Source organism: Diadema antillarum, unplaced genomic scaffold (assembly GCF_040938485.1).
Source record: "Diadema antillarum isolate AM-2024a unplaced genomic scaffold, OU_Dant_1.0 scf00000047, whole genome shotgun sequence".
NCBI lineage: Eukaryota > Metazoa > Echinodermata > Echinoidea > Diadematoida > Diadematidae > Diadema > Diadema antillarum.
This window is the reverse complement of record NW_027270936.1, coordinates 516981-531481: the sequence shown is the minus strand read 5'-3', so window position 1 is coordinate 531481 and position 14501 is coordinate 516981. Positions and strand designations below refer to the sequence as shown.

The 14501-nt window shown below is 39.3% G+C and overlaps 1 protein-coding gene across 1 annotated transcript; it reads right to left on the bottom strand.

Moving 5' to 3' along the window:
- Nucleotides 1-545: 545 nt before the first annotated feature.
- LOC139715363 (tartrate-resistant acid phosphatase type 5-like) lies at nt 546-10711 on the bottom strand. Its single transcript, XM_071626937.1, has 7 exons — nt 10696-10711; nt 7670-7810; nt 4233-4429; nt 3550-3677; nt 2321-2527; nt 1480-1627; nt 546-797 (listed from the first exon to the last, which is right to left on the bottom strand). Exons 1-7 carry the CDS (start codon nt 10709-10711, stop codon nt 546-548), a joined length of 1089 nt encoding a protein of 362 aa, XP_071483038.1.
- Nucleotides 10712-14501: the final 3790 nt, after the last annotated feature.

The following is a 14501-nucleotide window of genomic DNA, read 5'->3' as shown; positions in this document are numbered from 1 at the left end:
AAGAACTGCACGTGAGAGCTCGACGGCAGGACTTATGATAGGCCTTTTTCAGAACGAAAAACTATGAAAAATAAACATTTTACTGGTGAAAGTCGATGAAATGAGTGTGGTTAGACGAGAATATAACTTGATTCAAGCGAATATTCTCTCCTTTGTTTCTATAAATATAGGCTTACTTTGATTCTCTGCAACTCGTTTTCCTATTTTTCCTCTGACACCTGGTATATGTAACATGGGCACGTTTTATGGCGTGTTCCAGGGTATGTATCTACATCACCCAAACACTTTTAGTGAATGAAAACTAAGTCACAGTATCCCCCCCCCCAAAAAAAAGAAGAAAATATCATTCAGTGTTTCAGGGTGAAAAGAAAGGCATTATGGGTAATCTTCCTATCAAGGTCCCGTTCTGTTTCTCAAACTCATTGTGAAGAGATGCTCATTGGCGCACTGTGGAATGCGAGAGGGAAAGAGTCAAAGAGTTGTTCTGCTGCGCATGACGGTGCAGAAATAGTTCCATGTCAAAGAGCAGCTGACTGCATGCACAGCTATTCTTCAGTCCTTCGAGGTGATATCGTGGTCGTGTGCAGGTCCCACACATCTTTGGCGTCAGTGAACGCAACAGTCAAGTGCTCGGGCGTGGCCTCGGCGTACAGGAAGCCTCCCTTTCGTGGAATCTCCCCCATGTGGAACAGCTGCCAATCGGGCGGCACGCTGTGCCGATGCGTCTTGGCCGGGTCGATTTGGGCGCCCGCTCCGCTCACGAAGTATTCGACCGGCGAACCGGGCTCGTGGATGTGCTGTTAAAAAGCCAAAGGAAAATGAATACTGACGTGTGCATGAAGTTGAAATTTTTATAACTATAAAAGTAATACCTTTTTTTTCTTCAAAATAATTTAGTATTTTCTCACCTTTGACCCTGGGGTACAGGGCAAAGCTGGAAAATACCAATACCACAAACTCTGGAACACCAATGATCAGTATGAAGAGGCTCCTCTCCTTTAAGCAAGAAAGTGTTCGCACGTATCTTACATAATCATCTAGATTACTGAACATTATCAAGGTAATAATTTTCTGCCATAACGCCAATATGTACCTAAAGTTGAAGTCAAGTAATTAAAGCGATATGAAATGTTATTATTCCAGGTCTACACATCCAAAGTCAAGCAGCTGCTAATATCTTTTACGATGTGCTAGTTCGAAAGTTCTTATCACTTTGTGTTTAAAAATATTACAGAGAGGTGAAGAGTCACAATCTGGGACAGAACCGTGAAAGTCATGAAGAGTAAAACCCTCAAAAGACCCAAATCATCAAAACAAAATAGACAGAAAGCGAAGGAGATATTGGGGGATAGCATAAACATGAAAAGATGTATTATGAAGTTAACATACAATCATTCAGCTTTGTCGAGTGAGTATTGACAGAAGAGGACACGACAAGAATCAAGGTTAATCCTAGATTTCAAGTGCACGTAGGCCTACCTGCAAGCTGTGGTCATGTCCTGCCAAGTACGCCGAAACGTTGAATTTCTTGATGAGCGGTTCTAGTCTTTGCTTCAGACACTCTGTGGGTCCGTGGGCACCGACGGACCAGACTGGGTAGTGGCCAGCCACGACTACGTAACTGGCTCTATATGAAAGGAAGAAAGGAGATTAATGACATGTTATGATCATCAGCTTGGTGTAAATCATCTCCGCTCCCCTCACCGCATCATAGCAGACGGTACGATCAACCGCGACTGTTTAATCGTCATCAACTTCTTTCCTTCGCTCTTGCTCGCTTAGTATAATGTCTTATGAAAATTTGATTTTTTAAGAGATTCGTGCCTCTTCTTTGGAGCCGAATAAACAGCTATCAAATGCAAAGACATATTCACAGAACGAAGTCAATTCACACGAAGCATTTTGCCTTCAAAGCAATTTGTAGGGTTATCTTTCACGTTACGACGGGATCTTCGACCAACTGAAATGTAACATAGCTTCTTCGCAGATGATCCTGTTTTCGTTTCTTGTAACAGTATAGATTTATCTTACATTCCATTTAGCACGTCTATGTGCAAGAATGCTAACAAGAACCTCACAGCCCTTGTCGTTATTAATGGCACATCAATCGCGTTTGTCAATTCTCTCATTCGATATCAGTTGAAAGGATCACAGGATGTATGCAAGGCCTATTATCAAACACAATCAGACTAATACTTTGGACATGACTGCACTATCTCACTGTCTTACATTACCAGGAAAAAAAGGAAGTCATCTTTCTCGTCGTTCTTCCAGTTCAAAGTATTCGTAAACTTCGGGTTGAAGAAAAGTTCCAACAAACCTTTTCGTTTCATTCAGTTGCTGTTCGAGCCAGGTCCAGTGGTTCTCAGCAGCGGTCACGTTCCAGGGTCCCGTCGGGGGAGACCCGGGGAGGGTCTTGTTTCCCAGCCCGCACAGGAGCATGGTGTCAATCACTATAAGGAACAGGTCCGACCGAGGCGAGTCTGAGATACGGAATTCCTTGGAGTAGTACAAACTCGGGAAGTTCCTGGAGCGAGTACCGCAAAATAAGAATAAAAAAATGTTACTGTCACAAAGACTTCATACGATGATTGCTTTTTTGCAGGGGTGGATCCCTGAGTTCAGTAAAGGGGGAGGGGGGGGGGAGGGACAAAACAGAAATCTGGCGGCACTTCCGGGTTTAATCAGCTGACAAGCAAAAAAAAAAAAAACAACAAACAAACAAAGAAAAAAAAACCACCTCGTACCACTTCCGGGTTTCATCAACAAGCAAAAACAAAACGTTTTCTTTCTATTTCTTGCATTTAAAACAAAAATAAAGGGGAGGGGTGCGCCCCCTTTGATCCGGCATCCGGCACTGCTTTTTGTATCTTTTGTTTTATGAGACGCCCGAGATTCCTCGACATATCTTACTTCCAAACACGAGTGCTTCATAAACTACAACAACAAGAACAACACACGCTATGGTAAGCCTCGTAACGCACTTTCGTCATACCTTTCAAGCGGCACTGCATCTCGTTTAAACATCCTTCACTGTGTATTTTATCTGTAAGCCTTATTTTCAGGAGACTTGCAGTGAGATACATAACGTTATGAAAAGTACATACGCCTAATAGGGCCTACATGTGGGCTGTCCTCATGCCTATAAACGGTTTCCTTAAACTTAAAGTAAAGAGGCTACCCTGGGGCTACCCTGGGTAAAGAACACTGAATAAGTCAATCATTCAATGAATAAACAAATGAATAAATGAATAACTAAATAAGTAAGTAAATAAATAGATCAATAAGTAAATATATGAATAATAAATAAAAGAAGAGATAACTTTCTATGTGGCATAAATTCAAAAAGTGCCTCAATAAGGACTTCAAAGGAGAAATAGTATCAAAGTATATAGTTAATATTCATCATGCGTCTACAATTGCCATTGGTGTTGTTTGGGTCATGATCGCACCAGGGTTTTTATGAAGTTTAATAGTTCCTCTCATCTGAACACTGAGAAACGGAGAAGCAAAACATTGGAAGGAGAACGAAAGAAAATAATGTTTTACCATCTCATGGAGATCTCGGAATATTCAATTTGAGCGGTAATGTTTCCTTCATAATCGTGATTGCCAGGAACGATGTACCAAGGGGTCTTCAGCAACGACTCGGCCGTGTAGACATTTTCAAAAGTCAACTGGGAAGAGAAATGAAAGTGGTATAATACGTTCTGTTAGTTAGGCAATAGAGCAAGCAGCTTAGTAACACAAGTTTCTAATCAAATTATTGAAAGATCGACTAGTTTGGCGGGCCAGAAAGGTGGTGCCCCTGTCAGGCGTGGATTACAGATTGATGATGATGATAATAATAATAATAATAATACACGTAATAATAATAATTATTATTATTATCATTATTGTTATTATTATTATTATTATTATTATTATGATAATGATAATGATAATAATAACAATAATATATTAATATATATGTATGATTATACACAGTTCCCAATGAAGTCTGTCATATCATCAGGGACGATCACAACAGAGATGATGACGACGCAGTGCATCACTCGATCAAAACTTGGTGGGTTTTTTGTGTTCTGGCAGTGTTCAACCTAATATTTGGGGATCTAAATTTGGCAGCACACAAAAAAGTAAGATATCGGCCATCGAGCTATGTGCCTGAATAATTTAGTCTTTGGCTATCAACTCAGAAAGTTAGACAATATAAAGGACACGGCTCGTACGCGAAATCGTTTGTCTTTGACGTGTTTCACGCCGTGTTCGTAGAAGTTATCGCCCAGCTCGACGATGAAGTCCGGTTGGAAGCTGTCTGCCACGATGCCAACGGCTTCCGCGACGGCGAGCTGGTCGTAGGTGGTGTAGGGAGGCTCATCTTGCCCGCCCATGTCGCCCATGATCACAAAGCGGATCTCAGCACCGACTGCAACACAACGAAAAGGAGAGACTGCGGTGACCGGAAACGTCCTAAGCTAATCATAATTGACTCTAAGGTTAGTAGCCCCAGTTTGATTAGCGCTTGATTATCGTTCTTGAATGCAAGGATGTTTTCACTATAGTCGTAGTCTATAGTGTGCTAAATTGGACAATGTACGTAGGATACTGTACACTGCATTCAGCTTGCTAATTGAGAACATCATATTCTCCACACAATTAAGTCATGGCACCTAAGGCAATCTTCCATGTGCTTGTAGAGACAAAAATGTTCGATTTCCGAGAAAAGATCATCTGCTGGTTTTTAATAATTAAAGTTGTCATAGTTTCGACTGAATCAGATGAACCCATTTCTGAATGAGGTGATCCCCATGAATTCAAAGGGATATAGTTTTGGTTGAGATGGGGATCCAGCTTGTAACTTTTAGGGAGATTATTAGAAAGCTCTTATATGAAATGTTAAAGAGCATACAATAAAAGAGGAATTCAAAATTCATTTGATGAAAATCGGTTTTGAAATGGCTGAGATATCAAAAAACAAAGTAAAACAAGTTGGTCCTAGTGGGTCCTACTTTTCATTAGGACCACTTTGTTTTTGGATATCTCAGCCGTTTCAAAACCGATTTTCATCGAAGAACTTTTCACTCCTTTTAGAATTGTATGCTCTTGAATATTTTACATATAGGTAGTTTCTAATCATCTCGTAAAAAGTTTAAACCTGAAGCCCAATCTTAACCGAAACTATACCATCCATTTAACCTATAGGCCTCTGAAGAAATAAGAGCCAAACTGTATTTGCCTTTAGAATATCCAAATCGCACTTAATGAAATGAAATCATAAATGAATTTACGTAACAGTTGTCATCCATTTAAAGCATAGATAAACTTGTTCTGATAAGTATTAAAAATACCGTCGTTGCCGACTCCAGTGTCCGTATCAGATCTCTATTTGAAGTTAGAATGTGTTATATCCACAAACCGCTTTACCAATATTCAACAGACCATCCATCCATTGCTCCCTTTTATGTACCTTCTCTGCATCATCGTTCTTAATTCCACATTATACAACCTGTACATCAGTTTCAAAAATGTGAAAACCACAGGAAATGGACGAAAGCCGTGATTTTATGTTCATCGTATCTGACATGTCGGACGCTAGTTCCGTTGTGCTCACAAATGGTTTGGCAATATTCCTCAAACATATCATAACAAGCACGCACAGGAGATTTTGGTTGGATTAGATGGAAGGCTAAAAACAACGCACATACACACGCACATACGGATAATTCAGATAAAAGAGGAGTATCATCTAACTGTTGAAAAAAATTGCAATTTTTGAGGCGGAAAGAAAACAAATCCTGTGGTGGGTTTGTTGTCCCTGAGTAGCTCTTTTTTTAACGGGAAGGAAGGTGCGGTCATAATTATGGTCAAATAAAGCATCAACTATCTAGGCAGGTATTTGCGGGCGCATGTATCCAAAGTCTTTATTTGGATCCGCACAGCACTTGTTCTTATAATAATATTCTGCACATCAAGTGGCATTTCGTCACTTTCTGTCGACATTTCGCCCTAAATGTGTACGACTGTATTAGTCTGTTAAGTATAACTAACCTGCTCTATAATAATGATATGCCGTGATAAAACAATTAATGCTCATACGACCTTCAGCATTTGTCAAGGTGAATGTCAGTGTTAATCGGTGGACACGTCGTTATGTCCTTGCCAAGTTCGTAAGCAGGAATGATTTCAGTCCACGAGTACTTAACACACAATTGCCTTTGTTATCTACGTCTCTAGCATTATCAAGAGTGAAGAACATCATGTTTTAGGGGAGCAGGTTATCTGCCTTGTTTGCTCTGCGATAGCATCCCCTTTGATCTTGAACGGGCCTGTCAGTCATGGGGCTGGGAAAATCGAGTTCACGCAGCCCTCAATCTGCTCGCGTGAACTTAATGATTCTTTTCTGACGGCAAGGGACGGCAAGCCGAAATCACTCGTTCGTTAATATTCATAATCAAGGCAAAGTTAAATAGCCGCATTTCGTTCGCGTGTCCTCGTTTCTGCCGGCACAGGTGCCAAATTTCTGTGTCAAGAACTCCAGTTTGGCAAACAGCGATGGCTAACCGCAGAAAGAGATGTTCCGTCAATATTGAATTAAATGACGATCATGCAAATGTAACATTTCCCTTGAACTAAGCACTGTAGTGTTTCATGGTTTTGTGTTTATTTTTCGGGAAATGCGAACCGGTTAAGGGGAAAAAGACGTTAACATAGTTCAACTATTCGAAAAAGACTTCGCCGATTAGTATTTTGGTGGTATATGTACAACATCTTCTAAGTAATTACAGATTTTGAAAGAATAGTTTACAGTTAACATTATGCTATGAGAAAAAGAACTCGTTGATCAATATCTTCGTGGTACAGCATCTTCTAAAGATTTTAAACTTTGTTAAGAAAAGTCTGATGTCAAGACTAGTTATCTTTCGTGGATTTGACTTGTCTCATTTGGTTCACTTTTTTTTTTGCCGAGAAGAAACGCTTCCAGGTAATGAAGGATATATTGAAGCTCGTCATCACAAATTTCCTTGTAAGATACTTTTTTTTCATGATCTGCACAAAAATGGAGAAATTAAGACTCCCCTACAAAGAACCCGCCATCAGTTTGCTGCAATGCGTGACACCTGTATCTTCTTCTGTTACTGTCCTACTTTACACAACGTTGCAAAATTCATGGAATGGGTGTCGACTGTCGTGAGTTGCCCTGACAACACATCCTCCAACAATTCAATGATAATACTTTTCATCCTACATTACTCGATGAATTAGAGAAAAGAAAGGCTTCATTCATTATCACGATACGGAATGGGATGACGCGCCATAATTCATGATCATATTAAACAAATATTCGTGAACAGTCCGATGCAAAACAGAATAGAATAAAAATAAATTGTGCTAATTATAATTATGGAACTCTGTTCTTGGTTACTAGTTCTTTTGACTCTTCTATTATACATCCATCGTTGTTGCTCTATTATAAAAACCGACCAAGAAGCGTTGCGAAGGTGATTTCATCGTTTCGCATATAGCTGTAGACCATTATCTCATAAGTATACAAAAAAGACACTGAAAGAACGACTGTATAAATCAACTCAAACCATCACTCCGAGAGAGGAGACAATGCTAGTTCAATGAGAAAGCCATGTCAAGTGCGAGAACTACATGCCCTTACCTGGTTTGGCGTACCACTGCGGCGGCTTGGTAGGATGGGATCGCCGTGGCGGCGGATCCGTGGGGAAGTCCTGGGGGTTGGGTCTCGGAGAGGCAGCCCAACTCTCGCTGCGGGTACTGCACGCATCACAGTTTTGCACTCCTATGCAGTAGATTAGCGTCCAGGAGAATAACAAAAAACATTTGAAAGCGACGCTTGCCCTCAAGGACTGCGGAAAGGAATACGAACGCGGCACTGGCATCTTCCCCCTTCTTTCCAGACAGGAATACCAAACAAGTGTTATTTTTCTTTAGATGATATAATCAGTTAAATGAAAATACTCCCCAAGCGAGCCAATGTTATGTTGACACTTTTATCGCCCTGCCATATCTGAAAGATAAACAAATGCAAAACATATATATCTGGGCTTCGGGACCGACTAAATTAAACAATGAAAGGCGTTGACGGATTAGCTTGAGATGTGGGTATAGGAGAACAGAGCGAATCAGGAGGTCTTCGGTTGTTATGAATAAGGTGTTAAACACTGAGTGGTTCCGGGACGTTCGAGCGAGCGCTCCAACCTGATCCAACCTGCGGGGGTTGAATGAATCGCTCTGGCAGGTGTCACGGAAGTTTTATGTACCTGTCCGAAGTGTCGCGCTGGGGGGTCTTTGCTCCCTGACCAATCACAAACGACCACTGGCGAGTGGTGCACCTCGTTCGTCACCCAATTGGAAGTGGACTCTAGAGTTTACTTTGTTTGTCTCTCTGTCGCGTGCCTCATCATGGTCCAAACTGTTACGGAAGGATATGAGATTGAAGTACTGTTAGGTCACCGATTACGATTATGGGGTCGCCGGTCGAAAAAGTAGGATTTTAATGGTAAAGTGCTGTTCTTTGATACCAATTAAGGCAACTGCATCATTCTTTTTTTTTTCCTTCTTTGTTCCTTCCTGGACATCAGAAGTAAGTATCACTTATAAATATGGTTACTTTTAAGTTAGGTTTCATGGAATATCTCTCTTGGCACATTCACAATGTCATATTATGGGACCTACACACACATACACACCCACATACTGTATGAAAAGACAATCGCCTAGAGTTCACGCACATATAGAATATATAAATAAGCATAAGTTTTTCAAAACCGGTTCCTAGGTTATCATAACCAAAAGTACTATTAGTAAATCATACTCATTCAAAGTTTATCCTTTCAACCTCCATAGTTTGCAACCAACAATGATGGCGTGAATCATTAACAAGTATCAATTAATTGGACAAGCACAAGGCGACTGCCCTTGATAGTGATAAAGAAGAAGTTCTCTTGAACAGGCCATGGTTGCATGAAAAGTCAATTTGCGATAGCGCACATTGCAACCTTCCGATTCATATTTCAAATGTGCTTTCATGCATATAATGAGGTATATAATGACTTTGCCTATAGATTTCGTCGGCTATTAATGTGCTTACTTGGTCTGTCCACGATTTGAAATGTCCCATGAGAATAGAGAGAAAACGACAGAAAACATAGAGAATCATGCATAAATGGCAACAAGAGTATAAGCACTATACTATATGAAAAAAAGGTGGCAATAAACCATTTCTATCCAGTGCGTCATTTATATTTGGCAAGGTCTGCCTCTGTGAGTTTGAAATAAATTTATGCGAATAGAAGGGTGGAAAACAAAGAAACACTACACAAAACGCTGCTTTAAAATACATGTATGTATAATATAATCATATACATTCAGACCCAAGAGTTGTTGGTAAAGCCCATCGACTTGTATCCAGAAGTTATAATAGTATACATTGTACTTGCAAGCGGAATGATTGTAAAATGTGCTCAATGAGCAACACGCTGTCATGCATCTCATAATATCCTCAGTCTGTAGCACAGATAACCGACTTAAACATTCGAAGAACTATGATCTGATTGTTTTAGAAACACGATGAAAGAATGTGGAAGATAAATCCGGTCTTGTTTGCTCTGGTCTTGTTCCATATTATACACATCTGTCTACGGTCGGCGGCTCCGGGCTGTCACAAGCGTGCTGCTTTGTGAATTTACCTGCACTGGATGACAATGACTGTTGACAATCAGACAAGATATTGCTTATCAGCTCGAAATGTATGTATCGACGCAAGGTTCGGTGGTCGTTTAAAGGTGATCTTGACACTATTAATTTTTGCTAGGGCCTAATATTAAGTTGCTATATTTTTCAGGGACTGAAAAATCAAGTGTTTCTCAACTGAAGACTGACTGGAACCTTTTTGTTCTTGTTTTTTAAACGTCTATGAAATAAACGACTTTGAGCAACATCACTATTTTCAAGGATGTTTTCAACTTTCAAGCATGAATATGTGTCAAGAATGCTCCGTTGAGGTGAGGTGCACGCGTCAATACCTCATTATGTTCTTGCATGGGTCAATATCCTTTTATAGTCGATGATTTCTTTGACTTTTTTTTCTCTGTTAATATAATAGGGTGACGATTCCTCCACTGTATATGTAATATTACACTGAAATCACTTTCAAAAAGTATGGAGATGAATACCATGTTATAATTTCATTTAAAATTTCACTTGATTTGGATTGAATTGAATTGAACTGAACAGTGTATAGCAATGAAATTATTATTTCAATATTTCATGGAATCATCTTTATATTCAAGTTGTAATAAGTTGACACAATGTGTCAGTTCATTGAAAAGACAACGCATGTATAATTCATAGGAATATTTTGCAGCGACAATGACTACGAAGGCACAACCTCCCAAAACAGACAAACAAACAGACGACCATGCAGTGTCAACTTCCGTCGTCCCTGCAGAGAAATTCTACGATCCATCAGCACCTGTTTGGACAGTTTCTCCGCGATCCTAATCCTGGATCATGTCACCGTCCCCACCCCTTAAAATGCAGAGGAGAAATTGTATTAAAGAGAAAATAGTTTTGACTAGAAGCAGCGACCGTAACAGATTGTATCAAGTGATAATCGATGAAATAACTCTTTACAACAGAAAGATCATAAGATGAATACCAAACCGTCGTCTCCGGACATGGCGTCAAGCTGTTGCTTAAGAGGACAATTCTGTATCCTTCCACTCCTTGTCGTTGTATGGGAAAAAGACAAACATGACTCTGATTTCCTTGAATATGTGCGCATGAATTGAGTTATACATCTGCCATTCAGGCAGTGGGTGAACTTATAGTATTATGAACACAGTGACCGTGAGGTATGTCTGAAATCTTGTAATACTGTAATATTGAGATGAGACATTGGTGTATGAGATAAGAGGTGTACAGGTCTACTATACACGATATACCGTATGTCCCCACAAAATTACAACGGGAACCTCCGCAATGATATCTTTAAAATAAAGAATCAATCTAAATACAAATTCAGGGTATGAAACTATAACTCATTACCCACATCTTAAAGAAAACCCCATTCGATTTGCTTCGGTGGCCAAAGAGAAATGAGGAATTTTGTAGAGGATGTCAGGAATCTCTTCCCTCCAAGTTCTGTCTATTGTGTTCACACACAAGAGCATCGAAGTGCTAAACTTGGAAGAATCAGACTCGTGACATGCTTTACAAACAATCCACATTTCTCTGCAAATTATTATTATCTTTTTTTTTGCAAAATAGAGATAAGATGTTGTATTTTAAGACCCTGAAGTAGCATCTAGACAGTTTAATCATATTAGGTGTTATCAATGCGAAAATCTGATTGTATTTTTATTTATTTATTTATTTATTTATTTTTTTTTTTTTTTTGGGGGGGGGGGGGGGACATACTGTACACGATGCGAAGTAACCGAAGCATGGGCAAGACAACCATCCGCAGTGCAGTCAATATACGATGTGTTGCATCACGAGTAATTGGAACTAAACTAATTAACTGTCATCATTTTTTTTTTTCTTTTTGAACATTCCTCACTGAGGAAAAAAGATAAAATCCCAAATGAATTTTTCTTGGAGGGAGAATTTTCTGTTAACCGTTTCAATATCTCATCTTTGCAAGTGACCATTAGAGTTCAGTGGGCTGTTTAATATTCCACCAGCCGTTGTTTGTTTAATCTTTTACCGAACATAAGATTAAGTCCTAAAGTCTGTCTGTCTGTCTGTGTTGACACATCGCTGGTTTCCATTCTGACATTGAACTCGCTATTCATCCATTGACCTTCAAGATTGTGAAGGTCAGACGTCGTCGGCCCCAGCCTTGTCGATACATCAGACGAGGTAGAGCGACACGCACTTATGCGGTCTGCAACACGGCTGCTGGCTTTCTTCTAAGTTGGAATGGAATACTATCGAGGAAAATTTAACTCAAAGCCGTGACCAATTCTTCGTCAAGTTTGCGTACCCGTTGTTGAGAGAAGGAGAAGGAAACTTGGAGAAAATATCAAGATATGCTGAAAACAAACGGCCGCAACAGACGTTCCGACCTCGGCAAATAAATTGAAGGGACATTATAATTACGGTACACAATGTTCATGTTGACTTTGGTCAATAAAATCACTAATTCAAACGTGCGAAAGAGATTTCATTATAGAATCTGACATATATAGGTAAGAAACCATGGGATTTCTAATTATACATGTGGTCATGTAAAAGTGATATTGGGTGCAATCACGTGTTATGCAAACCATGTCGTCATTTCATCACATACATATGCGTCTCCCACTATACTAATGGGTACATAAAGATATAGTAGGCCTAATCAAAATCATGTTTGGTTAATTTTTTCATTCATTCATTCATTCATTCATTCATTCATTCATTCATTCATTCATTCATTCATAATTTCATTCATAATTTCATTCATTCATTCATTCATTTTTCCATTTCCAACAGAAACATATGAATATTCTACAACATATCAATCTGATCTACTCTTCATTTTTTCTATTCTTAAACATGGAATTTAGAGAAGACTTGTGTTCAGGTCTTAGAAGATTCATCAAACACTGTCAAGTTATTTTACATTCTTTCCACATGAACCTGTGACTATGTGATCAGTACGACGCTTTCGTAAAAACAAGTACAAATTGAAGAAATTCACACCCGAACCTTCACCCCTCTGAATAATATCTTCCTTTCATTTAACAAGCATAAACCTTGAAATTCCATGAAGTTCTGACTTCAGGTTCAGTCTTAATTAATATCGTCTCTACTGTCCTTGGTGTTTTGTTGTTTGTTTGGTGACGATCTTCTCACTTGATAGGTACCTGTACCGAAGCAAACTAGAACACTCAGTGGATTCAACTTGACTGAAATTAAATTTCATTATCATGACAGCGACTCGAAATGACAGTTCATCGAACGCGGTCTTGCCAAAAAGTTCCAATTTGAACGGTTTTACAGAATCAAATGAATCAAACTGAAAAAAAGAAATGAAACGTAACGTCCTTTTCCTATAAGAAAAGGGGCGAAACTTCCAAGAGACCAAGCGTAAATACAGCGCAATCTCTGACATGTCGATTTATACGACAAAATAACAAACATGACGCCCCATTTCGCAAATATAACAGATATTTCAGGTTATGCCACTATCAAAGATGTCAGATGACTTTACCAGAACTTATTCTTGCGTTCAAATTTGTGCATATACCAACGTCTAACAGTCCATCTACAACATTCATCGACATCGATACGCCTACTGTTCATAATACCATCAACTTATTCAGAACTACCATGCTCGATGGCTACCTCCCTACAGGGTTAACATCTGCATAATATGAAGTGCAATTTCTCGGAAGCCAGGCTTGCACCTGTCAACAAAAAGCTTAAGATTTTCAAATTCCATATTACTACTGAATTTTTTTCAGTCTAAATTCCCGCCATTTTTTTCTCGTAAACTTGAACTCTTCGTCCCACTTTCCTCCTTGAACGTATGCTTAAACTTCCACAAATCCTTTCAAGATTCGTTTCTCCCCTTGTTTCACGCACTCCTTGTTTCCGTGTGTTCCCTTCCCTAAAGCCATTAAGCCTCACGTGTTAGAGTATTTTTTTTTGCAAGGTGTACCATACGGAATCACGACACCCAGGCCATGTCTTACTGACCACTTGTTCCAACTACATCAGCTCTCCTTACAGGATCATAGTCTCTACTCCCTTGTATATCTTACTTTCACGAGAGCCACATATCTTTCCATGTCCCTGGTATGTATCTTCCTGCATCCGCCATCTTCCATAATGGTTTCAAATCACTATGAGTATATAGATTTTGTCGCAAGTCTTGAAAGAACTCATCCCTTCCCCCGATATGTTGAACTAAAGGGAGAACCGGCAAATATAGTAATATAATTATAAGCGTCTATCCATATGAAATTCCTTCGAGTGATCTTAAGTAGGAGAAGTACCGGTGTTGCCAAAGTTTATAACACAACAATTGGCAACTCTGTGGCTGCACCGTTCACGTGATTATGATGTCACTTTTTGTCTTTCTCAAAAAGATGAAAAAGATAAGGAATTAAATCAATCGACTAATGATACGTAAACACTTCACGAGGATTGCAATTTTGATAATCTGTGACCGTGTTTTATTTTCAGTTGTCAAACTTTTCTTCAAAAGAGCCACGTAAGCTGTTCTATTGGAAGAGAATTGCATCAATGAACTCATCAGCATCGGAAGAATAAACAAATGTTTTGTTCTCACTGGAAGTTATGCTATGTGTGAACCATCGGTCATGTTCAACGCAAAATATCACGTTCTTTCCACTTCAACTATCAACTCCACTGTTTGTGATTTTTCCCTCATAATGCTTTATGCCTCTCTTTACGTTTATATTTTTGTTCTTGCATTTTCAAACTTTGAAAGCACAGCACTCACCCACATCTTCTTT